General features: G+C 38.8%; 1 protein-coding gene across 9 annotated transcripts in view; it reads left to right on the plus strand.

Moving 5' to 3' along the window:
- SEMA3D (semaphorin 3D) overlaps positions 1-20,989 on the plus strand; it is a 140,417-nt gene extending 119,428 nt beyond the window's left edge. For 8 of the 9 annotated variants that reach the window (XM_090135189.1, XM_090135201.1, XM_031590889.2 and 5 more), the window contains 6 exons: positions 2,337-2,425; positions 4,128-4,169; positions 5,360-5,517; positions 7,754-7,818; positions 9,926-10,065; positions 19,986-20,989. In XM_090135189.1, the coding sequence (XP_089991315.1) occupies positions 2,337-2,425; positions 4,128-4,169; positions 5,360-5,517; positions 7,754-7,818; positions 9,926-10,065; positions 19,986-20,399 (908 nt within the window). In that variant the 3' untranslated portion in view covers positions 20,400-20,989. Of the gene's footprint in view, positions 1-2,336; positions 2,426-4,127; positions 4,170-5,359; positions 5,518-7,753; positions 7,819-9,925; positions 10,066-10,176; positions 10,487-19,985 lie in introns of those variants that run through there. The other variant, XM_031591040.2, reaches the window with a different exon arrangement.
- Positions 20,990-21,986: the final 997 nt, after the last annotated feature.

The following is a 21,986-nucleotide window of genomic DNA, read 5'->3' on the forward strand; positions in this document are numbered from 1 at the left end:
CATCACACACACACACTCAGAGAAAGCCTCTCCTGAAGCATTTATGTATTTCAGCTCAATTCTCCTCACAACTCTATCTTCCAAAAGAAGGAGGTGTGAGAGTGACCTACAATCCCCGTAAGTCATAGATAGAAAAACACCATTTTGTAGAATAGAACATGAATGTGGCCTCTACTCCAAGTCTGCCTGGGAAGGTCAGGAATAAAATTTGCAGAAAATCCTTAGTGCTTTATGAATGCAGTCTTTAATATGGCCACCGGAGAAGGAAAATGAACACATTCCCAAGATGTGAGATGCCTAGAATTTGAAAGTACCCACTAAAGCTTACTTATTTTGGTGATAGTAGGGAAGAAAAATAATTTAAAATGTAAGCTATCAGAAAATATGTGTTCACTTGTTAAAAAGCATGAGATATTTCTGCACTGATTGCAGAGATGTTTTCAAATGTTTTCTGTTCTCTGCTATTAAGTTTGTCAAAGCAATACAATTATATTAAGAGACTAGCAACCAAAATACTGACAAATTACCTGTCTCTACCCAGCACTGATAACAACTAATTTTTCACAGTAATTGGAAGGTCCCAGTGTATACCATGCAGTCGCTAGATGGCACTCTATGATATGCAGATACTTATTTATCTGCAGTGCCTTCCTTAAAAGGAGTTTTCCAGGGACACAACATTTTGTTCCATTTTATCCTCTAAATTTGTCTTATTGAAAAAAAAAAAAAAAAAAAAAAAAAATCTAGACTCAAAGATAAAATTTCAATATCATATAGAAAGATGGAATACAGATATATCAAATAACCCCTAAGATGTTTAGCAGCAGCTAAAAAGGAAACTTACTACATGTTCGAATGTATGCAATCATATTATTGCAGAATTTAGGAAGACAGGCAGTTCTGCCTATGCAACCATATTGCCGGGCTCTGTATGTACACAAGCTTTGGTAATGATATCCAAAACAAAACTGTGTCTAATGTATAAGGCAAACTAAAATAATTTTAACTTTGATTGGCAATATGATCTCTTGTGGTTTGGAAAAACAAGAATGAAAGTCTCACTCTTTGTATTACAGTGTATTATTTTCCATCTTTTCAGTATTAGAGATAGTGCTTAGGATTAAGCTGTGCTGTGTCACTTCCACATTGACCATTACAGAGAGAGACCATTGACAATGACCATTCTCAGAGAGTGGTCGGGCACTGGAATGGCCTGCCAAGGGAGGTGGTAGAGTCACCGTCCCTGGCGGTGGTAAGAGGCTTCTGGATGAGGAGCTGCAAGATATGGTTTAGTAGCTTGTGGTAGCAGTGGTAATGTGAAGACGGTTGGACTCGATGATCTTATAGGTCATTTCCAACCTTGTGATTCTATGATTCTATGATTCTACAATTCTACAGCACCCAGCTGCCTTTCCTCAGCACTTTTTAAGGTTTTGGTGTTGTTTTTTTCTTCTTCTTCTTTTTTTTTTAAATTATTATTATTATTATTATTATTATTATTAAAGTCAATAAAGGTTCACTAATGTGCAATAATCTGAGATAAGCTGTATTTTTATTTGGTTTTTTTTTATGTGTTAAGAATGCAGATTGAAATTAACGAATAGACAAAATTCAAAAAATTCTCCTGATAATGCCAAAGAAGTGAATTCTACAATGTTTAAATTAAAAATGTTGATATTGAGTGGAGATATGCAAAAATCTCCCTAAAATCAGAAGAAAAAATGAAAAAAATACATGTTTCTTATTTTCCCATATTAAGATGAAACCTATTTCTGATTAAGGAGCTATGCTGATGAAAATTAATTCTGTTAAAAATAAATTTGATCCTCATTAGATTGGGTCAGATAGGCCACAATTCCAGCTAAAGTAAACGTGCAGAAAATTCCATCTGAGATCATGAATGTGTTTGCATGTATATTTGTATAGCAGCAAAGTTAGATCACCTATGCCAAGCACAACAATGCACAGTTGCATTGGCTCAGACATGCAGTAAACATATTGTATAGAACTATGTAGAAAGTAAAAGATGCATATAAGGGTAGATGTCATTTGAAGGCTGCATCCTTGATGGATTAATACTATCTTCCTCACATAGTTTTTGATGTTATTTTTCTTTTTTATCTAAGTTTACAAAATCATTTTGTTTGTTTTTTACATACATATACAAGCTGAATAGAATCATAGAATCCTAGAATAACTTGAGCTGGACAGATGTATAAGGATCATGGAGTCCAACTCTGAATGCTTGAGTCCAACTGTGAAATGAAGTAAAAAATGAAGTAGCTGAGATGTAACAGCATGTTTCATATGGTGAATGTTGTGAATGTTTGTTTCAGACATAGGCACAGTACTGAAAGCAGTGAGTATCACCAAGGAGAAGTGGAGTAAGGAAGAGGTGGTCCTGGAAGAGCTACAGATATTCAAGGTAAGCATTAACAGCCACTACATCAATTACTCAGGAGACTTAAAGGCTCAGAATGCCTTTATCTCTATGACTGCTTGCTCAGCGGAACTAGTTCAAGATTCCAGAAGGACAATATGTCAATTTTTAAATGCCTTGATATTCTCTAAGAAAGTCAATTGGAGAAAATAACAGAAACAAAAGAACAAGATTTTTCAAACTCATAGAAAGTCTCAATTTTCCTGTCTTGTTCTACTTTGCAATCCTATTTTGAGCCTAACCTACTTATTATTATTTTATTTTTAATGGTGATATTCCTGTTATCTCAGCTTTGGAATTATTCTTCACACAATTATAATTTAAAAACCAACCAAGCAAGAAAAAACACAGATGTAGAAAAAATATTTTAAATAAACAACTTTAGGAGTTGAGAACTAAAAGAAAATAAGTCAAACTAAGTTTTGATTATCGATGTATTTTAATCCTTTGATGTGGGCTGACTCAGCACTTTTGACCATTTTGATTTGGTTATTCTGGCTGAGTGATAGTGAAGAAAAGTCACTCGAGCCCTGCTAATGCCAATGGCTTCTTCATAAAGAGAACTTGTGAAAAACCGAAACTTCCTTTCTGCTGCATATGCATAATTTCTCATTGACCTCATTGCTTGCAGGGAAGCTAACACAGAACATATCATAACAGTAGAAAAACTGAGATGTGTGCCTTCACAACTGATTTTCTTTTCCATTTGGAAACAACTTCTTCGTTCTTTGTATTCTTACATTGCTTTGCATTCTCTCTCCTATATGCTTTACAAGGTCATTATAAGAGTTTGTTCCCATGCTGAATAAATGAATTTGAGACTTAGAGACAGTGTTTTCCAACCATGAGGACAATATTTTTACTGTGCCTTTTGATATGTCATGAGTATGATAAATTTTTGATTTCAATGTTCTCCTTGGAGAAGAAGAATGCCTTCTTCTAAATGTATTGGACACCAATTATAAATTTTGCTCTGAAAATACCAAGATTACTTAATGGCAGGCCAAGTAATCAGGACATCCAGTATGCATGCCCTTTTGGTGCATTTTTAAAACACGACATCAAGGGGAAAATGTACCATATAATATTTAAAAAAAAAAAAAAAAAGTTTTTTTTTCTACTCAGCAGACATTTCTTCACATTTTTATTGGTAACATTTACGTTACCTCTATGTTTTTGAATCCAGAAAATTGAAGGGGATGAGGGGCTGAAAAAACATCTCTTATTTCCTAGAACCACATTAGTGTTAAACAATAGGTTTAGATTAGTCATCCCCTATTAGGAGATAGATAAAACTCTGAGCTTTGTCCCGTTTCTTACATCAGTCACTGCCAAAACATTCACTTTTATAGAAGTGAAATGCATCCTGGTGCAGAGGATCTGTGTATGTATCCCTTAAATGCCATCAAAATCTTTCAAATAGTGTTTAAGTTGATTCAAGGGCTTGTTGCCAGTAGGTTGGGTGGATTGCAAATTCTAAGAATTAAAGACAAAAAAATTATGGGAGGCATTCCTGGAGGCATGAATTTAATGAGTTTTGTTGTTTGATTTGTTTATTTTCTTTTTGTTTAATCCAAGTAAATCAATCTGCAATTTTGTATACCTTTCAGAAATGTTAAGTTCTGTTCTCATTTTATTAACAATAAGAAAGGTGTGAACTAATGCACTTTCCTAATTTGCTTTTCAGCATCCTTCATTTATCTCAACCATGGAGATTTCTCAGAAGCAGGTAATCACAAACACATTTAATTACTGCAGGATATATGTGACACTGAACAGTAAGCTTGTTAATTTTTAGGTGTCCTCTGTTACTTATTGGCCAAACTTTCCATGGGTAACTCTTAAAACTTGTCTGGAAAGAAGGGGACATGTTAGAGCTTGTTTCCCTGCCTAATTCACATTTGCTTACAAACAGTAATTTGTGTACCCAAGCTGGTAATAATTCATGGAAACAAATCTTTAGTCATATGGTTGTGGGATTTGTGAATGAACTCACTGCACATTTGTTTTCTGAACACTAGAAATGCTTGTCTCTTTACAATCTAGCAATAAATTATTAGTAGTATTATTGTTGTTATTTTTATGTATTAGCAGTCAAGAGAGCTCAGGGCCTCATTCTACTTAACATTGTATGTGCAAAGCCTGCAAACAGGCCCCCCTCTAAATTTGAATCGGGGTGGTCCCTCCTGGTGGGTCCAGTCCCAGCTGGGACTCTCCCTATGGGAAAGGGCTTCAGGGCAGCTCCAAGCCCTGAGATGGCTCTGTGTAAGCTTGGGAGGCATCCACAGAGGTGGCTTCAGCACTGTGTGCCAAATACAGGAGGTATTTTGCCATGCAGGCATGCAGAGAACAGCTGGGTCCTGTCTTCCCTGAAAAAAAGGTGGCAAGCCAGCTGGAAGTATAGCATTGAGCCAGCTCTGGCTCAGCAATAAGCACTTGGACCACCCTTGTCTCAATTGGCTATCCACTCACACACCGTGAAGAGGTGAATAATATTGTCCCTGTACTACCTAAGCATCAGAAGTGGAAGACGATATTTTATTCACGCAAAGTCATCTCTAGTTCCCAGATTCATAACATCATGGCTAGCCAGCCCCTTTAAAAAAAAAAAAAAAAATCGTGTTTATAAGCCCCTCTCACCATGCACTGCTTCTGTGGTTTTACTTTTGACACAGCACAAAGCCAAAAGTGTAAGGGTGTTGAGTGCTGATGTCTTTCCAAGACAGCAGTGCCTTTGTCATTAGGGTTTGCTGGGGACTGCCCAATTCACACTGAGCCCTGAGAAACAGTTTACAGTACAGGAGAAATTCTCTTTTTTAAAACTCTGTGGCAAGGATGAAAGTCTGCAAGTGTGGCACTGAAGAAGAAGCGGGCTACTTGGAGAATGATTCTAATTCATTTGCTTTGCCTGATTTGCAGCAACAATTGTACATTGGTTCCAGGGATGGATTGGTTCAGCTCTCTCTGCACAGATGTCACACGTATGGGAAGGCTTGTGCAGACTGCTGCCTTGCCAGAGACCCATACTGTGCCTGGGATGGAAACTCCTGTTCCAGATACGCCCCCACTTCTAAAAGGTAAGAAAAAAGTTCCACATGCTGAAAAAGATCTTGTTGCTTGCAAGAATTGTAGAGGTTCGCAGTAAGAATGTACCACTTTTTGTAATTAAGTTTTTTCTTTTAACTACTTTAACCCACCATGTCATTAGCCTTAAAATTTGATCAAACTCTGGCCATGTTTCACATTTTCTGCTCGAAGAGATGTGAAAACAACATAGCATTGTTTAAGTGTGTGTGGCAGTGACTTGACTTTTTCAACTAAGATAGTAAATCCAACACTTCCCTTTTTTATGCTGAATGCTTTAATTCATGAGATACTCCGGTCGAGTACCAAGTTGTGACAGTGGAAGAGAGACATGAGAACCTCTCTTAAACTTTTGCTTTTAGTACAGTGCACAACTGCATTTATAAAGCAGTTTGCCTTACTATCAGTCTTGTATTCTAGAGTGCAGTCAACTCAGTAAAAGAAATGCATTTTGCTCTGTGATCTAAACAAACTTTTCCTATCTGATTTGACTAACTCTAATAAAGCAGCTCACTCTCTCAAGTCGTATTTGTTGTCTGAGCCACAAGAGGGAGACAGAGATTTAAGCAGTGCAACTGGGCCATGCCAGGAGCAGTTTTTCCACAGTGACAGAAGCTATGTCTGAACTTTCTGTCCGCATCATCTAGAGCAGCAGCATGGATCTGCATGGAAAAAGAGTGTGCTGCAGGCTCTGGTGTTGCAGTACCTAAGCTGTTGGTTCAGCTTTGGATGTGCCTGCTGGAATTTTGGGTTGATTTAGCCAGAGTTCTGAGCCAGCTCATTGAACTAGAGTCCACAGCCTCCTCATTCCTCTTTGCATGAAGCCTTCCTGACAATAATTCTTGTAGAGAGGGTCAGAGGTTGCAGGCTGAACTCAGGCTCTGGAACGAGACTTTTTTCCTCAGGGGCTGCAGCACTGGAACCTGAGCAATTAGACAAAGCATTGAAGTTAATGAGTCATGGGTTATTGTGTCATGGTGTCAAGGAACTTTATGTGTTTTTCCTCAAAGCCAAAGCAAACTTAATTCAGAGAAGCATAAATGAAAGGAGAAAAGCAAGTGTTCAGGCTCACTGCAAAGTTAGTCACTCGTGAGACTTGCTGAAGCCTGAGGTGGGCCGGGACACAGAGATTGATGGTCCACAGTTTTCAGCAGATGTTCATTTGGTGGGTTTGGTGGGTAGGCCAAAAGTCTGTGACTCCAAAACAAGGGATGTGTGACTAGCCTTGGGAATCCTCCAGTAGATGAGTTGGATATTTGTCTTCCACTGAGCAGGTTTTGCTTCCATCATGCCTACAGATTTTACCACAGCTTGGCCTTCGGAAGCCATTCTGCTGAGGCATCACTCTGTAGATGTGAGGGCCTGCTTCAGTGTCACCATGAGAAAGGGATTTCCTCCCTGTGTCTCCAATTGTTCTACTGAAATATTAAAAACCTATGTTTATACCTCTTGGGTGATAAATACAATCATCTACAGATGAAAAGTTGTGGTTTTTTTTAAATATTATTACACAAAATCACAATGAGTTTAAGTAACACAGAGATATTACTAAGCAAGTAATACTAAGTAATACTAAGTTTACTGTGATATTGTCTCAGATCATTGACTTAAGCTCTTTTTCAATCCATACAGATGAAAGATAGTCAGATTTAGCTTATTTAGTTAGTTAGTTAGTTAGTTAGTTAGTTACCAAAGTAAAATATAAGTTTTCTACCTTCATTTTAGTGGTTGATTTACTGGCCAGTATCATCTTGAGCTGATGCTGGGCTCAAGTTTTATTATGACCTGCTGGAGCTTAGATCTTTTTCATGGCATGGAGCATGAAAGATTTTTCCAGACATTTACAATACTGTCCACCCACCAGGACACCCATATTTGGAGTAGAGTCTCAGAGCAAGTTTAACTAGACTCTTAAAGCAGGTTTTTCCTCTCACTATATGGCACATTATTTATTCTAGGAAGACTTTTTTCTCTCTTTTGTTTTTTTTTCTCCCTTTCCCCTCCCAGTGGTTTTCCCAAATCACAGGCCTTTTCTCTTGATGTCAATTGTACAAATCTCTCTAGGCCACATGCCGCTTTGAGGGTGAAGCTGGTTTTAGTTAAGACTGTAATTGGCAGCAGTAGGGTGGGAGCAATGCGCCTCCACATCTGCTGAACTCCTCTGTATTTTGCTGTTGAATTCCAGCAATTATGCCTGAAGTGTTACAAGTTTTCATGCTTTTCCCATAGGAGAGCCAGAAGGCAAGATGTCAAATATGGAGACCCTGTCGCACAGTGCTGGGATGTGGAAGACAGTGAGTATTTTGGATCATTAAAATAGCTGTCTTTACTGTGCTTCAGATGCATTTCTCAACCCACACTTAAACTTCTAGGGCCAGGATAGTTAGGGGAGAGCCAGATCAGGTCAGTACCCATGGATCCCCTGTGGGCCACCATCTCCAGCACCCAACCAGGGGAAGAAAAATCTTTCACACATCACCCCGAGCAGCCACCAGCACTTCTGTTAATACAGAAATAGGGGGGATAATCTCACGGGGAAACCCTCAGGTATGACAGCAGAACACACTTTCTTTTCCCCTTTACCCACATGGATGCAAGTCCCAAGACCCAACTCCGGCTGCCAAAGCAGCCACTTCCTCTCTCCGTGGCCGCTTAAGTACTCCTGTTATTAACAAGAGCATACACTCCCTCCTGTCAGTTCCCCCCTCCTTTTCCCACACCCTCTTTTCAGATGCCAAGGAGTCTGGCTTGCTCCTTTGGCAGCTGCAGCAGTTCCCTTGCTGTGTGCACTGTCAGTATGAAATCCTGAGGTTATGCAGCGATCTCTGCGGCAGCGTAAAATAAATGAAAAGCATTCAAAACCAAGTTTGGGTTTGTCTGGAGCTCTCACAGTCACTTATTAAAGTGAACAACCCAGTCAAAACAGTATTGATAGTATCGTTGCGCTCAAATTTTGATTTGGGAAAAGCCACCACTTTCTATTGATCTCTGGTGACTTTCATGCTGTGGTGGTGCTGGATGCCTGCCGCAGATCTCGGCATGAGCCCCTGCAGAAATCAGAGCTGCTCACCACAGGATCAAAGCCTAAGTCTGCTGCACAGTATAGAGGAGTCTGACTGTACATGTGTACATGCAGACATAGTAAAAAAAGTCTCATTTGCATTAAAGTAAATGGCAAAACTCCTGTTCATTCCCAAAGGCCAGAATTTCTCCTCTTTCTGCTTTACAAATAGAGGTATCTGAGACTGTGCAAAGCTCAAGGTTACAGAAATGCTAGTAGGAATGGCTGACAATGTCATAGTTTCCTGGAAGGATAATGAGATACTGGAAGAGACAATTTTCCTAGACAATGCAAAATGTCTTTGCATGTAAATTGGTATTAATCCTTTGCCATGATATAGCAAACCCAACAGAAATTTTACCCAGCTGGGGACAACCCCTGTGTGCCGTAAAATCATAAAGTTGACCTGTGCCACTTCAGGTTCTTGGCTTATTTATGCTGTTTGTGATAATTAACATTATGGCCCAAAAACCTACTTAAATTCAGTTCTCCACTACGTAAGATTCTCAGAGACTGCTTTGGCTGCATGAAATTATTTGGCTCTACAGAAATCTCTGTGGCACAGTGAAATGAAAGAAAAGCATTTAATGCGGAGAGCTTGAATTTCTGTAGCACTCATACATGTTTGTACTATATAGGAAAAAAAAAAAAAAATCAATCCAAAACTGTATCCATTTTATTGTTGAGATAACTTTTGATTTAGGAGACACACTGCTTTCACCTTCCTCTGTGTTATTTGCAGGGTGTAAGAAACAGCTTTTGTCTGATGATAAGGCAGATAAGACATGAATAAGGAAAGAGAGATGGACTGGCAGAGATTAGAAATGCTCAGGTCTACCAACTGTCAGGAAAGAATGCAGATCTGCTTGTGTACTTCAGTGTTTGGTCTGAAACATGTTAACGTGGAATTTCAAACTATGTTGAAGAGAGGCAAACTTGACTTTAACCCTGCAATTCCTTTAAAGTGTTTAGGAGGAACAAACCAGACCTTACAATCTACCTTTAGCAGTTGCTCCATCTCTCTCAGGTTTACTAGTTGCATTACATAAAGGAAAAATACAGGTCAGATTTTAAATTTCTCAAATGTAAAAGCCTCCACTTTAAAATGGAGCAAGCTCACTATATAGATTTTATTGACCTCCTTAAAAAACAGTTGCACTGGAAGAAGGTTAGCAGCTGCCTCTAAATCCTCGTAGTTATAGTTTAAGCTAAAAGTTAAGTTTCCTTTTGCTTTTTTATAATTCACTCACTCTTATAGCATCTGTTCTGAATCAGGCTATTTTCCCATTGCTTTAAAAACCAGGTCAGGGTTAATCTCCTGTACCATGTTTGCTTTCCAGGCATTAGTCATGAAACTGCTGATGAAAAGGTGATTTTTGGCATTGAATTTAATTCAACTTTTCTGGAATGTATTCCTAAGTCCCAGCAAGCCTCTATTAGGTGGTATATTCAACGCACTGGAGAAGAGCATCGAGAAGAGGTAAGTTATAGTCATCAAGGCAAGTTTCCTCTATAGAGAATTCAGCTGAGCATTGAAAGGCAGGAGTTACTGGAATTAGCTGATGTTTTACTTTTCTTTGCCTCACCTTAGGTATCACATAGCATTCTGGTATCACCATTTGGGGCATGCAGTGGGGAAGAGAAAAGCCATTTCCACTGGATCATAAGCAGATTTAGATGCTTATTTTGACTTCCATGCACCTTCCATTAAAGAAAGAAAGAAAGAAAGAGAGAGAGAAAGAAAAGAAAGAAGAGTAATTAGGCTTTTATCAGTGGTAAAAAACAACCCTGAAAGTACTAAAAATAAATAAAGTCTTTTTGTTCAATAATTAGCTCAACTACTTCCACAGGTAAAAGTATGTGCAAAACCCTTTGCTTTAAATAAATCTCTATTCCATTTAGTGTCTGTCTGCTTTCCCTTACCGTGTTAAGCACTGAAGCTAAGAATCTCCTTGTATGGCTTGCTGTCTCTCCTGAGAAGGGATATGTTGTAAGAGCTTTTTTGTTTTTCTTTTTTTCTTGTTGAGTGTGAAGATTTTTCTGGAATGGTACTCTGCGCTGAAGCAGAGATGTCAAGTTAAAAAACTGAACCTTCCACCCAAAGTAGAAATCAGTGAGATTTGTGATAGCCTTTAACTCCTGCAGGAGGCAGTTTTGGAGTCCTCACTGGTGGAGAAGCTCTGGAAAAACAATCCAAGTCCCTTCTTGGACCTTTGAACAATGTCCTGAAGATTCTTTTCTGAGCTAATAACAAAGGGGCCCTCCTACATGCCCAAAAGGTCAACAGACTGGGACTGATCTGGACTGGGTTTGAGTGAATTTCAAACCTTTACAGCCTTTCTCGTACATGAATGGTTTTGTGACTGAGGCCAAATACTGCTGTGATTGCAACCATGGCAACGGGGAAGGAGATGGGAAAAGAACTGCCCTTTCAAATGAGGTCCTCCCGGGTATTAGACACGCTTTTCTGTTAAATGTTCATCTGAGACAAAATTAGTTTAAATGAGAGGAACTATCAAACACACAACCAATCTTCCACTCTTAGTGATAACTTGTCCCATGAGGTTTTCTGAGTGTAGAAAGCTGGGGAGAGATAGGTGAAGGCAGGTTCTCATGGGAGCATCCCCTCTGGGTGAGAGCTAACTCGATGTCATTATCCCTAAGCATTGCCCAGAGCATGGAAAGAAGTGTCCAGAGAAGATGCCATCTCAAAGTGGAGACTTGGCCCAGGTTGCAAGAGTGTGCGGATATAAGGCACCTCTGATTTGTCTCCAGGTGAGACACAAAACACAAGGGTGTGTGTTGACTATGATGCAGCAGTGCTTTCAGTTTACACCCCTTCTATTACTCGTGCTTTGGGTTGGCAAAGATTCTTCCCTCTACTGAGAAAAATGTCTCATTAATTTACAGACACATACTTCCCACAAAATGCACTGAATATCAGAGGAAGGAGATTACTGGTTTGAAATACCATCTCTAACCTTCATTCCTCTCCACACTTGGAAAGAAATTGTGGTCTTTTGATCAGCAGGCCAACCATGCTCAGCCACAGATGGTTGAAGTGAAAACCCAGCTAGAAGTGTATCAGCCTTTAACGAGCTATGGGCATTCATGGTTTGTGCTTTAATTGATTTACCTTTAAGTGTCTTGTACAGAAGACTCAGTGCTCAACTTCCCTAAGGCAGACGTTTGCAAATGAAATTACATATTTGATCAGAGAAATGAGTAAAGAATTTGCTTAATTCTAACCATGTGTTGAAGACTCATTTTAAAATGCATTTAAGGAGGTACTTTATATATATGTATATATTATTGTTATTCTGAACAGTAACTTATGTCGAGTTTTGTGGAGACTCCATCAAGTTTTTGAAGTAATTTATTACGTCTATAGCATGTGTCCTCAGAGCTACAAACTTTGCTTGAAAAAGTCTCTGTGAAGAATGTAATATTTCTATATCACAAGAAGTACTTTGAAGATGTGAAAGCTTCTTACAAAGATCTGCTTCTGACTTACACCCATGTCAATTTAGGAAAAGAAAAGATCAGTTGATTTTCTCCTAAATCACAGGGTCAGGTATGCACCTGAAAGTCAGGAAGCTGAGTTCATGTTATCGTTCTCTTTTGCGTGATTGTAGAGCAAACTTCAGGTCAAACTGACTTTTGAACAATGTTACAGCAGGCTATAAGCCTATATAACATAGCTTAATTTAAGGCTATATCATTTTTTGCCACTATTCCTATTTCTAAAATGTTTGTTGTGACAATACTTGTACCCCTACTTTCCACATTTCCCCAAATACTGCTAAGTCAGACAGTGAAATTCCAATGCTGCAGAAGTGTCCAACTTGCCAAGGATGTGACCTAGAGAGGGAGTATGGGAATGTGTGCATATGTGTGGTGGCATTTGGTTCTCCAGCAAGCACACTGCATACATCTTTGCACATTAGCAGCCTTCCAAAGCAATGTTTACTGGGCTTGCTCAGTGTAAACAGTCTGACATCTGTTTGTATGAGAAAAGTAAAGCTTTGCTAAAAGGCTAGATTAACCTTTGAGGCAAATTTAGAAGAAAATTTGAAGAAGAAATCTGCAGACAGATTTTCTACATTATAAATGCTAACAGTAGGCAAATAGCTTCTTACCACATATTGTCCCTAAAGCCATAGCAGTGTTTCTGTGATCAAGCTTTGATAAAATAAAAGTCGGAGCACATGTTCCGGAACTCCGTGGGGTGGTTTTGTTAGTTTATTTATATATATATATATATATATATATTTTTTTTTTTTTTGCAGTCTTTGAAGACTACAGCTTGCATAAATGCATATGTACACATTGACAATTACAGGATCAGATCACTTAAAGACAGTGTACTGCCATTACTTTTGCTTAATTTTTGCCAGAGGAACTATTCCTGAGCAAACTCATCTTGTACACTTCAAATCACAATGTTGAGATATTTAAGTTTTGGAAGAAAAAGAAAAAAAATAGATCTTTTTTAAGTAAAGATATTCATCTGTGAATGTAATGTTTTCAAATGCATGTACCTGATGTTGAATTCCTAATTTCAGAGATGGCTGTCTAAATAAAAGACCTAATCTATAGAAATGCTAAGAAATCTCCTGTTGGAAGCACTAAGAGCATTTGCAGGTTAAAATGTTAAGCCCTTTTTAATTTGGGCATCTTTAAATTAAGGTTTTCAGTTTTTCTAATTTGAAATCCAGCTTATCAGTGGAAATGAGCTCATTGGTATTAGAACTTAATTTGGAGAGTTCCTGGAAAATTCAAAGATAGTCATAGTAATTTACTTTCTTTAGAAAAAAAAAAAAAAAAACAACTTCAGTTTGACTGAAATAACATATGTGACAACAACAGGGTAGTCATATTTAACGTGTAGCTTGATCTTTGCTCAGCCAATGCCTCGCCATAACTTTTCCCATTACAATTATATTTTCTGCTCTCTCTCCCTTCCTGCAGCAGATTTCTCAAATAACACTGTGCATTATTTCAGTGCGTGTCTTAGTAGTGTAACTTATTGTGATGACGATACCATGCTTTGCAAATGACTCTGTGCACCTGGAACTTAGGTTACGGACTTTTAGTTCCAGGGCTGTAACTGCAATGTCTCAGCAAGTCTTTAAGCCTTGCTTTGCAAATAGACAGCTACGCACTACCCCTGACATGTACTACAGCTTCCTGAGGGAAGGAAAAGGGCAAAATTCAGACTAGATGGGAAGCACTGGGCCCAGCAGGATGTCTCTGACATTTCAACCTGTGGGTCATGGTTCAGTGTGTGACTTCCAGCCACAGCAACCTGTGGGGAGGGACAGGATCTCCTGTGGTACAGGAGCTGTCACCAGGTCATTTTGCTGCCAGTGGGAGTACATTTCCCTGTAGTTTGGGGCTGTTTTAAGGTCAGGAGTCAAATATCTAGTGCTTTTGTGTTTAGTGGTACTCACGTAATTGATCATGTTTGTTCCTGTGCTTGCAAGGTTAGTCACTGAGATGAAGGAGAGCATTTTGGCAACTGGAGTTCATAAAAAAAAAAAAAAAAAAAGTGAATGCCATTTATTCATAATGTCTTAGAGTGCTGTAGTTTCCTGAAGCTTAAACTCTGATATTTATTTATTTTTCCTGGAATTCCTATGTATTAGGTATATAATAGGTGTCAGGACTAGAAAAAACAAGTGCAAGACTCCCTGCAAAGCCATTAGTTTTGGTGCCCTGTGGCTCTGGAAACTATTAGACCTCCTGCTTTAGGCTGGCCTTCACTCCGAGCCTCCTGGGGCTCCAGGCCTGCCAAGCTGCTGTACTTCCACACAGGGGACAGAGCAAACCATATGGTCTGAAGTGACAGAATAGACATGGATCACTTTTAGCTCTCTCTTTCCTCCTCTTTTCATAACTGGGGATGAAAATAAATCCACCAAAAGGCAGAAAAAACTTCCATCTTCTTCTTCAGCAGTTCTCACTTTTTCCCATATCTCTACCCCACCAATTGGGCTGTGTTTTTCCTGACAGACCCAACTTAACAACCATCTGATGTTTTGGCAGGTACACAAGTGTGACCCACCCTTGGACAAGACATCTAGTGGGGCATAAGAGTGTGACTTGGCTACCCACTGAAGCAATGTTTCCATTCCACATTTTAGCCAGACTAAGCTATTTTTCAGGTTATTCGGGATCTGTGTCCTGTTCACTTGACCTTAGTGGGAGTACATTGGTGAATGAGACATAAGTTTCCGTATCTTTGTACGGCTGGAGAATTTTGCATCGCGATGATTTTGAGTTTCATTGTGACACACATCTGCTCAGCAGTATCTTGTGGTAAAAGACCATAGATTCATTGCCAGCCTTAAAGCCTAGAAGTCAAACAATAGCTAAGGAAGAGAACAGGCACGAAGATGTGAGTTTCCAGTAGTACCCTCTGTCAGAGGAATAAAGTTCAGTGTTTGTGCAGCAGACGCGTACTTAAGCCTTGGGTTGATAAGAAACAGATCATGAGAGAGAGAAAGAAAATAAATTTATTCTGCAGACTAGGGAATAATTATAACTCTCAAGCTTTCACTATTTTATTTTATTATGACTCATTTGCTTGTTTTTTTTTGTTGTTGTTTTTTTTTGGTTTTTGTTTTTTGTTTTAATAATACCTTGAGATTTTTAAGTAAGACTAATCTTTTTGACAGTTTCCTAAAGGAGAAAAAAAGATGTTACTCTGAACTGCTGTATAAAGTGATATTTCTGCTTTGATTTGAATGTACTGGGGAATAAGAGTTTAAAAATTAGTCTTAGAATGAGAAGTTAACATCACCTTGAGAATAATAGGACTCGTTTCCACCTTGTCATTGTACCAACAACACCCTCATCATTTTTCCTGTGGCTTCTAAGTAAAGAAAAAGAGATTTAAAAAAAATAAATAAATAGAGAAATTAACAGCTGTGTTGGAATTACATGATTAGTTTACCAGGAAAAGAGAAACAAAGTTACATAAAATAATGATTCCAGCAAAAACAGTAATTGTTATTTCCAATCAAATGGTAAGGATGAGGAAGACAATAGGAAAACAAAGTAAAATGTGAATTCTCAGCAAATGTTCCTTACTTTCCTTTCTCCTCCTCTCAATTAGTTCAGGGATTGCTGCTAACCCATGATTAGACCAGCTTTACCTCGAACATTTTTTTACATGGTGATTAATGAGGGAAGGCAGGCTTTGAAGCCACTTTCTTCTCCCAGACAGGTGCATTGTTTTAACTGTGAAGGAGTTGACATGTGAATTATTTGTAAAGAGGGAGCTATCTAAACACATCATTAGCAAAGGACAAAAGGCATTGACCTAAACTGGTGCCACAGCACTTTCAAATCCTTGGTTGTTTTCCAACTTACTGATTGTTTAAAGATTTGCCATCATTATTGGCAATGCCTGTTTTTCCTCTATTGTTAAATCAGTTTGTGAAAATTGAGTATTTGATTTACATGGAAATATTTTTCCTTTGTCAAATATTGCCAGTATATATAGCATGTGCTATACTTTATTTAGTGTGGTTTTAAGAAAACTGTTTATCATATACAATATACCATCAAAATACAGTCAAAAATCTGCTAAGAAAATCCACTAAGAAAAGGAAGTTAATAGTAATCAATTGCTTCATTTTTGTGGTTTACAACTGGTTCCCTATTGAACAAAACCATTTATCTCCAGTTTAATTTTTATTGTATGCTCAAATTTAAGCATGTCAGCAAGCTTTTATGAACAAAGCCTTTGTGCTTCTGAATTGTTAAGCCCTACTTATAAATATTTAAGGAGAGCTATTGATTATAACATATCTGGGGGGAAAAATGGATCCACAGTTGACCAAAATAAAATGATGCATTTTATCTAACTAGCCTTTTTACCCTTCTCAAAATTTAATAAAATATGTTTTACATCTATAGCTCAGAAACCAAAGAGCACATTAAGCATTCAAGAGCAAGGTTAAAGATCTACTACCAAGTAATGAAATGCCAGGTGTTTATGAAACTCCAGAGCCCTGTGGGGGAAAAAGTAGAGAGGAAAGACAGGAAAAGTTCTGAACCTATGAGTAAAACAACATAAACAGGATACCAAAAAGAGAAGTGAGAGGGAAAACAATAACGAAGTGTTGCTTAATACGTGTGAAATCAGAGCCCTAATTTCATCCTACCAGAGGATAAGAAAGGAATGAACAATGAAGGCCCAAAGAAGAAGGTGACAGTCACCATAAATCAATATCCAAGGTTAACATAGGACACTGTGTAAGAATGCTGCTTCATTAAAAATAGGATTCCTGATGGGCTGGGATTAAGGGACGCAACCAATTCAGACTCTTAGCTTTCTCTGCAGTATCACAGTGCAGGGGGGACAACTCCATCAGTTAATACGTTTACAACTCGAAAGGGACGGCTGCTACATAAATGGTAAACAGTCACGAGTAGCAGGGTGCTGGACTTGGGGGTCCAGTCATATTTTCAAGTCTAGATCTACCATTATTCTGCCTTCCTTTCACTGCAAATAGGCAAAGAACTATCAAGGGCTCTTTAAGCCTGGCGCCCAGCCAGCCAAAAGAGCCAGCTGGAGCACTTCCAAGTGTAGGAGGTGCACAGCTGTCAAGGCACTCTAGACTACAATACTGGCAGAGCCACGGCAGGCAGATGCTACTGCTGCAATTGCATTGAGCCCTCAGCTCAAAGAGATCCATCCTGTTTTCACTCAGACAATGTGGGAACTGGGTCTTTACACAGAGCTTTATGAAACCCAAATGTCTTCCAATTATCTTCACTTTTCCATCTTTTTCTTTAAATTCCTCAAGTATAGATCTGTAGGATTTTCCATTGTTGATAAGAAGTTTGGACAAAAAAAAAAAAAGAGTGGCTTCCTTGCCATATTTCAACAGTCAATCCAATGACTTCCTCCTGGCTGCTGCTCCTGCTTCTGGAGTACAGCACCACAAAGAATCACCTGCCCTAGACATATTTCTACCTACAGCTACTTATCCTTGGGTTCATTTATGCCTTTTATGCTCCTGCTTTTACTTTAACTGAGAGTACATTTACTTGGGATATATATAACCATCTGATAAAATTGAAGTCTCTGCTCTATGCTGTAGCTTCTCTGGGGGCAAAAAATGTTCTCTTCTGTCTCCCTACTATCTTCTATGTCTGCTCTTCTGTCTTGACCATGATTTCTCTGCTTGAAACTCAGTGTAGTAAATCAAAAATGGCTTGTGCTCATGCAGCACCTGTTGTCAGAAAATAATCTGTTTTCCAGGAATTTGCAGAAATTAGCATGATTTCACCCTGCTGGTGCCAGAAGACATAATTATATCCAATTTACAAACAAAGCTCAGGGTAGACCCAACACCATCAGCTGGTGGCAGGGGCCAAACAATACTTGTCCACAGGAGTAGGCAGCCACAGCTTTGTTCTGATACTGGTTTTCATAGTGTTTGATTTCTTCTTTCTGAGGCAGTCAGATCAGTGGTGCTGCACAGGCCTATATCTGTCTACTTACTTACATATCTACCTCTTACTTACCTATCTACCTAAACTAAAGATTACTGAAGACAGCTGTAGCTGATGCAGGCTTGCAAGGAAAATTCTTACTATGTGGATGTCTCATTTAGATACTCGTGTTATTACTTTTTCTGCCTATCTTGAAATGGTCTCTCAAAGTCTTTAATCCTTCCAGAGTTCTTATAATAGAATATTAGAAAATAGAAAAATAAAAAGCCTTGGGAGGTCATCTCAGCCTCCTCTTTGCTCCGAGAGACCCTGTTATGAAAAAGTACCACTGAGTTAGAATCATAACAGATGGAGAATCATATGTATAAATACATTTTTTCCCATGCAGTAGAGGAGAGAATCATGTGCAGATTTTTTTACATAAAGAAACAGTGTGTAGCTTACCCACTGTGAATAAATCTAATTTAGTCATCTTTATGCCTCCATGATCTTCATCCTCTGAAGTTTGCTGGAGGGTCAGATGTGCACTCTGGGAAATTTTCCAGATTCTGTGTTGGTTCTCTCTGCCCCCACCCTGCTTTTTAAATCCAGTACTCAGTCTTATGGAGTTTTTCTACATTATAACAATACCACCGGCAGCGCTGAGGCTGTGCTCAGGCCTCTGGTTTTGCTTCAGGATGAGCAAGTGGCACCTTTGGTGTAGTTGTGGGCTGCAGCCTCTGTGCGGCAGCAGCACATCGAGTGGCGAAAGCTCTGGTGTAACACAATCGTTTTCAGAGGTGTTGGGCACTAGGAGTTAGAGCTCTGCTTTCAGCCTCTACCTCTGATACTAATCTTCGCATGATCTTTGGCAAAGCACTTATCTTTTGTGTTCCCCAGCTGCAAAAATACTTTGGTGCCCGGTGCCCCATCCTGTTTTTCATGTTATTTATTTATTTTATTTCACTAGTTTAGCTTAGTTCAGAGTTAGATTATTCTGGAAATCATTTTCAGATCACAGATACATCACTTAACTTACAGTGTTATTACTCTAAGGGGCTTCTTATTTTATAACATGTCACACTGTGTTATGTTTTTGGAAATACTTGCATTTGTAAATGAAACTGCATGTCCACATTAACAGACTTGAGCTCTTTTTTTTTTTTTTTCTTTTTTTATTCCTCCCCCCCGTATGTTCTTCACAGAACTTAACTTCAAAATGATGAAAGAATTGCACTGGGTTGTTGTCGTCTAAACTCACTGGGAACTTTTAATTGTGTCTCAGTGAGTCAAAGATAGGATTGGCTTCCTTTTATAATTTGCAGCTGATGGAGATAAAAATTATAGAATCAGATACTCAGACTCACAGAATCATTTGAGTTGGAAGGGACCTTTAAAAGTGATCAAGTCTAGCTCTGCTGCAATGAATAGAGACATCTACAGCTAGATTGGGTTGATCAGAATATTGAAGCATTTCATTTTAAAAATGAGCAGTGGTAGTTATTTTCAGTGCAGTAGTGTCTCAGATTATTCCACGTATACAAGAACCCTCCTATACTGGGATTATCACATACACTTCAGAAAAAAAAAAAAAAGAAAAAAAAAGTTGAAAAACAAATGGGATATATGGTGCTAAACATCTGCTCTTCCATGGAGAATACAGCCTATCTATTGCATTCTGGTGTGATGAGTGCTACTGTCTGTCCTTTCAGCTGTACAGCATGTATCTTTTAATATTGCATGCTTAAATGTCACTGATGCAGGTGATATAGTAAGTAGCAGAAACTCAGAAATTGGAGGATCTCATCATCATGGGATGGGTGTGCTTTGTACCAACCCTACCTTGCCTCCACTTTTGTATTGCACTGATGTGTTGCAATATTGCACATATGTGTTCTGTGTTTGCTGATGACATTAATGTATCACACTTTTCTCTGTCCAACCCCACAGCTGAAGGCAGATGAAAGGATCATCAAAACAGAGCATGGGCTGTTGATCCGCAGCTTGCAAAGGAGGGATGCAGGAGCCTATTTCTGCAAAGCCCAGGAGCACACCTTCATCCACACCATCGTGAAGCTGAATTTAAATGTCATTGAGAATGGGCAAATGGAAAGCACCCAGAAAACTGAGGATGAGGAGGGTCGGGTGAGGGATTTGCTGACAGAGTCCCGACTGAGGTACAAGGACTATATCCAGCTCGTCAGCAGCCCCAGCTTTAGCCTGGATGAGTACTGTGAACAGATGTGGCACCGGGAGAAACGGCGACAGCGAAACAAAGGTGGTGCCAAATGGAAGCATGTGCAGGAGATGAAAAAAAAGCGAAACCGAAGGCATCATGAACCAGCCAGGCCACCATCCACATAGTTTGCAAACACTATTTAAAGAAAGGACACTTTCCATGAAAAAAAATACTGTGTTTTGTTTTTGTGCATCTTGCCTATGAATTAGTACTGCTTCTTATTGAAATAACTCATCATTGCTATTAATTTGTACATGACTGTACAGTGGGGTTTGATACCTTATTGGAGAACCACCCACCAGGCAATAATTCCAAACGCATTCATTAAAAAGAAAAGATGTACACTTTGAGCTAATTTCTGGATAGCCTGAGGCTACATGAGCTGAGTTCTCCACTTTCTGCATAATTTTCACATAGGATTTAGTATCCGTGTTCCCATGTTAATATCTGCTGCCACGTTCCACCCAGACATGGCTCCATTTCAGGAGAGGGCAGATGTATTCGTAGTTCTTTGGCATCTTTCTTAATAAGAAGCACGGTAGAAATGTGTGACAGATCTGCAAAAATACCCACTAATTTATCCATTGGGCTTCTATACAGGCACATGGGTGGGGTTTGCTAGCACATAGAGGCTCAGCAAAAAATCAAATTAAGTACTGGCTTAGGGACAACATTGATTTTTCCCATATATATAAAAAAAAAAAAAAAAGAAGAAGAAGAAAGCATAATCATAGTTTAAGAGAGGGAAATTATCAAGCCTTATTCATTTGAGTTTGATAGCCATCAGTTTGCAGTCCATCTGCTGAAATGAAATGTTGACTCTAATTGAAACTGCCACTGAGATGCTTGGGAGTAAATTTCCTAAGTGGTGTGTGGGAGGTATGTGCACAAATCCTATTAACAAATAATGGGATTCCTGCCTGTGCTTCTCTCATATCTCTAAATGTTGTTCACTGGCTGTATCTCTGGCCCTTTGCTAGCCTCATTTTATGCAAAGGAAAAGAAAAATAAAAGACAATAAGAATGCTAAAACAAAAGACGATGAGGGAAGATATTTAGTAGCTGAGACCAGTGCTCTTGACATAGAGCTGACATTCCTCAGATGTGTGTATTCTTTGGGATTTTCTCCCAAAGGTCTTATGTATTTTTAAGTTGAAAATTTGCCTTGTTGGAATTGATACTTTTATTATAAATAAATAAAACAAGAGATGTCCATGTGTAAATAAAACTTGTAAGTTAGAAATATGCTATGTACTATGATTCAATTTGTAAAGTGTTCCTTGTGCCTCAGTTTGTATTTTGCTTGTAACAGTGTAGATCTTTTCACATAAACAAAAAACCCTGTCCTTATTCTTGTCTATTTGACATCATCACGGTTTCACTGAATTTATTCCTGATATGCAGCAACAAACACAAGCTCAAAATCAGGCCTACTGTCTTTTCTCATAAGTCACAGCTCCCCTCTCTCCTCTTCCAGCTAATCCCCTCCGTTTTGCCTTTCATGCCTTTTTGAGTGTGAAATGACAAATTAACCACTTCTTCACAAGGAAGAGAGCTTCGATGGATACCAAAATGACAGACTTTACTCATTTCTCATGCATTTTACTGATCTGGAGACCAAAGTCTGTGGGAAACCCATGTAATTGGTGAGCACCTCATTAAGGAACTGAGAATGCTGCCTCAGGAAGTTGTAGGTTCTCCTTTACCCATAC

This window comes from Phasianus colchicus, chromosome 1 (genome assembly GCF_987193195.1).
Source record: "Phasianus colchicus chromosome 1, bPhaCol1.hap1.1, whole genome shotgun sequence".
NCBI lineage: Eukaryota > Metazoa > Chordata > Aves > Galliformes > Phasianidae > Phasianus > Phasianus colchicus.